Source organism: Alosa pseudoharengus, unplaced genomic scaffold (genome assembly GCF_046254945.1).
Source record: "Alosa pseudoharengus isolate Yale_2024_CS ecotype anadromous, Long Island Sound unplaced genomic scaffold, YU_APseudo_1.1 YU_APseudo_1.1_scf_19, whole genome shotgun sequence".
NCBI classification, from domain to species: domain Eukaryota; kingdom Metazoa; phylum Chordata; class Actinopteri; order Clupeiformes; family Clupeidae; genus Alosa; species Alosa pseudoharengus.
Window position 1 is genome coordinate 18,981,385 of NW_027468657.1, and position 5,407 is coordinate 18,986,791.

At 43.4% G+C, this 5,407-nt stretch overlaps 1 protein-coding gene across 6 annotated transcripts in view; it reads left to right on the forward strand.

Annotated features, from left to right (window-relative positions):
- Positions 1 to 4,224, forward strand: part of tjp1a (tight junction protein 1a) — an 88,817-nt gene extending 84,593 nt beyond the window's left edge. For all 6 annotated transcript variants that reach the window (XM_076291934.1, XM_076291936.1, XM_076291935.1 and 3 more), the window contains one exon: positions 1,421 to 4,224. In XM_076291934.1, coding sequence (XP_076148049.1) covers positions 1,421 to 1,515 — 95 coding nt within the window. In that variant the 3' untranslated portion in view covers positions 1,516 to 4,224. The remainder of the gene's footprint in view (positions 1 to 1,420) is intronic.
- The last annotated feature ends 1,183 nt before the right edge of the window (positions 4,225 to 5,407 follow it).

A 5,407-nucleotide genomic window follows, 5' to 3' on the forward strand; every position in this document is an offset into this window, starting at 1 on the left:
ACAGTGGACAGGTCCCTGCTGTATGTTAACAGCTAATATATCTCTGGATGACATGGAGGAGTTGCTGTTTTTTGTCTTGTCTTGAATGAGACTCAGGTTGGGACTTTTCCCATTCAGACATGTGGACCAATCAGACAGAGCGGTCAGGTTTTAACCAGGGCCGGACCTCAGAAATGACACCACACACACACACACTCAGTAGAAATGATCCCCTAGCAGCCATATAGAACCTCTGACAGCAACCCAGTTCAATTCCCTACTGCAGCAGCATCATCTCTAGTTAGTGCCGTAGAGCCACACATCACCTGCTCACCAGGGATGCTATTGGCTCATCCTGCCCCCTATCACTCTGCAGTAGGAGATCACGGTGCCATGCGGGCCTCTGATATTTTGAATTTCCCCTAGAGATCAATAAAGTATCTATCTATCGATATCACTTTATGACCAACGGGGAACGGGTTCTTGAACCGCTCTTTGACTCATGGTGCCATTTAGCAAACCAGACCACGTTTGGGCCACGCTTATGCCACTCTGGGAGCAAATCCATGGTCATCAGGGTTGGCATCGTCAGTGGAGGGTGTTGTCCAGTGCACAGACAGAAGTAAACAGCAGATGCCATTGATTACCTTCCTCTCCAAACTGCAGAATGGCAAGGCCCAATGATGCTGCCAAGTGTATTTTTTGGTCAACATGCTCCGAATGATTCACAATGGGCGCTGTGAATCCGGAGGGAGTCTGTTCCACTCAGTGGATGGGGGGGTATCGGGGTGGACCGAGCATCTTTTTTCTGGTTGAGAGCTTCCATTTTGGGACGTCCACTCCTGTGTAATTCATAGGCGTTGGTAAAGATGCTGGATTGAAGTTCAATGGGTCAATGGCGTTCTGTAAGAGTTGTTCTCCAGCAGGTGGCGCCATACACCACATCTATCCACTGCAGCATCAGTGAGATTAGAAACTACCACGAACGCTCCCACTACCCACTTATCATATCGATATCAAATATATATAACCATGTTTTAATACACTGCAATAATACCATGGGATTTTGTAATTGTGTAGTATATTGTCATAGTATAAGTGTGTTTCAGAACAATATGTTGTGTGTTGCATTTGGAACGTTCACTTAAAGATCTTCTTACCGTCAGGATCTACTGTATACACAAACACACACACACACTGTTTGATATGAGTTGGATGAATCCGACCATTTCTACAGTATGCTCTCCTCTTAACACTTGTTATCATGTTATTCTTCCTTCTCTCTTTTTCTCCTCTCTCTCTCTGTCTCTCTCTCTCTCTCTGTCTCTCTCTCTCTCTCTCTCTCTCTCTCTCTCTCTCTCTGTGTCTCTCTCCCTCTCTCTCTCTCTCTATCTCTCTCTCTCTCTGTCTCTCTCTCTGTGTCTCTGTGTCTCTCTCTCAGGTGACCCTAAGAGCTGGCAGAATAAGGCCCTGCAGGGGGACCCTAACTACCTGGTGGGGGCCAACTGCGTGTCTGTGCTGATCGACCATTTCTGAGGAGGGAGACAGCCGGCCTGTTACTGAATGTGTTCTCTGGAGAACCACGCAGAGGACAAGAGCTGCACTCCCAGAACACACACACACACACACGCGCACACACACACACACACACACACACACACACACACAATGGTCACTGCCCTGGATTGCAGGAGGGTTGTGGGGAGGTGTGTTGCCCCCCCACCCCCCTCCTCACTCCGCTGAAGAATCTCCTCTCCGCGTTCCAGACAACGTTTACTGTAACCATGGGAACGGGAGAGACTGACTGTTCTCTGAAGTGCTGTTCTTTTTGTTCTTCGCTCCTTCTTTTTCTAAGTGCTCATAGCGTAACCAGAACATAAGTGAAACACACGCACGCACACACACAACACAAGAAAAGAAAGAAAAAAAAATGTGCTTTGATGGAATGCATGCTCGGTGTGCCACTGCATATTAAACAGTGTTTGGCCAATTTTCAACTAATCGTTATGTTACATTCGACATGGTGTGCAAGGCTACATGACCTTCTTCAGTTTATACTAGATAGGTAGTCACTAAAGACATTACAGAGCATATTTATACTATATATGCACCGCATATATGATATGAATATTATAGTGATTTTATAGCATTCTACTATACTAGCTTTTTTCATATTTCACTTTCCCATGAGAAAACACTGATCAAGGAGGACTGTTTGCACACTTTCACACACACACACACACACACACACACACACACAGTGTGGACTTGTGAAGGATTGAGACTTCAGTGCCAGACCATAATGCTGGATCGGAACTGGTGTTGAAAAAAAGCCCAGAGGTTGCTGGAACCTTCCAGAACACAAAGAAAAAGAAAGTGCAAGCAGAACCAGACGACTGACTGACTGAGATGAGACCAAACCCCTCACTCACCCCTCACACACCAACGCCTCCGCCAAGATGGACGTCACATCTGGGACTACCAGTCAGCCAGACCAGACCGGTGCACCAGAGTCAGCAACCATCTGTTCCCTTTCCTCTCTCGCTCTCTCTCTCTCTCTCTCTCTCTCTCTCTCTCTCTCTCTCTCTCTCTCGCTCTCTCTCTCTCTCTCTCTCTCTCTCTCTCTCAGACAAACCTGTCCTCCTTGCCTTTGAGGTCTTTAGTTTCACCGTTTTCTTTTTTTCTTTTTTGTTGGTGTTTTTGTTTGTTTGTTTGTATGTTTTTATTTTCTTACAGCGATCTACCTTCTGGCCTACCTTTTGTGGAGGAGTGCGCTCCTCTGCCGTAGCTCTCCTGAAGCCCGCTCTTCCTGCTGCTCCAGGGACTCGGCTGTCTTCGGCCCTGGATGTCGCTAAGACCCCGGAACCCCGATCTGCTCTTGACCTGGGCCTTGTCTCGCTAAGACCCGGACCCCTGATCTCGCTAAGACCTGGACCTGTCTCTCACATACCCGGGTCGATCCAGATCTTGCGTAAAAAAATCTCTCTCTCTCTTTCTCTCTCATTCTCATAAGACCCGGTTCTGGTTAAGAGCTAGGCTCAGAGCAGACGGGGGACCTGGGCCGAGTCCGGGCCGGAGTCGGCTGGCTCCTGGGCCGTGTCCTGATCTATGCATGTGGTCCGGCTCGGGCCGCTCGACACCACCACCCCACAGGCAGCCGGATCTGGGTCTGGGCTCGCGCCTCCAGCACGCTGTGATGCCTTATCGCAACATTACTACTACTATTACTACTACTACTACTACTCACTTTTTCAGTACCATTTACAGGATGAAGTATTTTTGTTTGTTTTGGTTTTTCTAAGTTATGGTGGTGATAGTGATTACGACTGTGATGATGGTGATGATTATGAAGATGTTGATGTTGCATGGTGACGCTGATGATGAAGGTTAAATATAAATGAAGTCATTGAAGTTGGAATGTTCAACAGACAGTTCTTGGGAAAGAGTGCAGGAGTTCCTTCCTGCTGTGTATACAACTTCAGATAGATTTTTGTTTTAAGAAAACAACTATGGAAAGGTATGCAGGAGGGTAGAGAGGGAGAGGAGGGGGGTCGCTGCAGTGGCTGTACATACTGCGAGTATATGGCCTTGGTTCTTGGTTTGTAAATGAACTTTTTGTAATGTCTTTATTATTTTGTATAAAATTTAGAGGAAGAAAAAAACATCTCTTTAAAAAATGATTATGCTTATCTTTGTATTCTGGTTATACCCTCAGCCTTGGAACTTGTAACAGTAAAGTAATACGACTACCTTTTCTACCAGCACAGACACACACACACACTCTCTGACACACACACTATCTCTCTCTCTCACACACACATACACTCTCTCCTCTCTCTCTCTCTCACACACACACACATGCTAAAATACAAACATAACATTTTTGATGGTCACTACAACAGCCAACAATAAAAAAATAAAAACTCTTTATATGGTTATTCACAAAAGAGGGAAGTGCTCAGAATAAAAAAGTGACACGAATAAAAGTGTGTTCTTTCTGAACGTGTGCTATATAACCCTCCTCTTCCTCTCTTATGTGATACTGGATGCTGTATCGTGTGCCCTCAAAAGTATTTTTGTACTAATAGACAATTTATTAGGGCACACCAGTATTATTTTCTTTAGCTAAGATAACACAGCTTCAAATGGATATTAGCTCTTCACGTGTGGCTAACTTTTTTTCTTTTTTTTTTTCTCCCACACAATTTAAGTATACAACTGAATTAATAAAACATTTTTAAAGTATGCCTGTATGAGTGTTTCTTAAAGTGTCTTTATTGGTGCCTGTTGCAGGATTGTGCCTTGTGCAGGATTAACACAATTAATAGTCAAATGCGTGGGGAAAAGGCTGACTGACGACCTAAACATACTCAGTTTCAACTTCACCTGCTACAGTTTTTTTGTTTTGCAATCAATAAGACAAAACCTGGCAAAATCATTGAAACTACTAATAGATTATTATAAACACATTCTCTGATTTTTGCCACGCTCATTTAGCTATTGTTAAAACCTGTGAAACACTTAGCCTACACGGTTCTCTAAATTAGCAAACATCAAAACGTAAAACGACACTTCCAAATGGCATTTAAAAAAGTTAATTTGATATCTGTAGTTTTGACAATCTTTGACTGTAAATGAGTTTGCAAGAAGTGCTTGCTTTAAAAAAAAAAAAAAAGTGTGATGTTTAGCATGTTTGTGTGTGGTGTCGGTATGTGTGTGTGTTTTACAGTAATATTTTGTGTATTACGTTTGACCAAATGAGCCATATTTGTTGGACCACGTTAACAACCACCAGATGGCGCCCGAACATCTTTTTATGTGTGCATATCAAATTATTATAGGACTAATGTAAATTGTGTCCTGACTTTGCTCTCCTCGAAAGTAGGCTGTAGGCTATTTCTGTACTGAAGACTCGATTTAAAAAACCCAAGTTTAGTTATAAGAATAAGGCTGCAGTCTACAACTCGTGTCCTTTGACAAACAGTCTCCATTGTTGTACAATCATATTAGGCCACTAATTACAAATTCAATCAATTCCGCAACACGAGTCACTTAGTTATATTATATATAGGATCAGTTTTCCTCTAGAAATTAACAGCTACACCGTACTATCATTGCTTGCGTGTTGATTGGATCACGTGATTGAGGCTATGTAACTAGGTGAATAAGGAATATGTGGATCACCATTGCTTCTACAAGCTGCAACCCCATTAATCCAAGTCACAGGCGGGCTCGTGTAAACCAAGGCATATTTTAGCAAGTAATCGATAGAGGTGTTTTCATGTGCCATCTCGTGGCTGCTACATCTGTTGTGGATCAGACAAAATAAGGTTACTTACATTCTTACGCATTGTAGTGTTAACTAGCCCATTACTTAGGCCTAATTAAATTATAGTCGAACTGCATCTAGACTACCTGGAAAAACTTC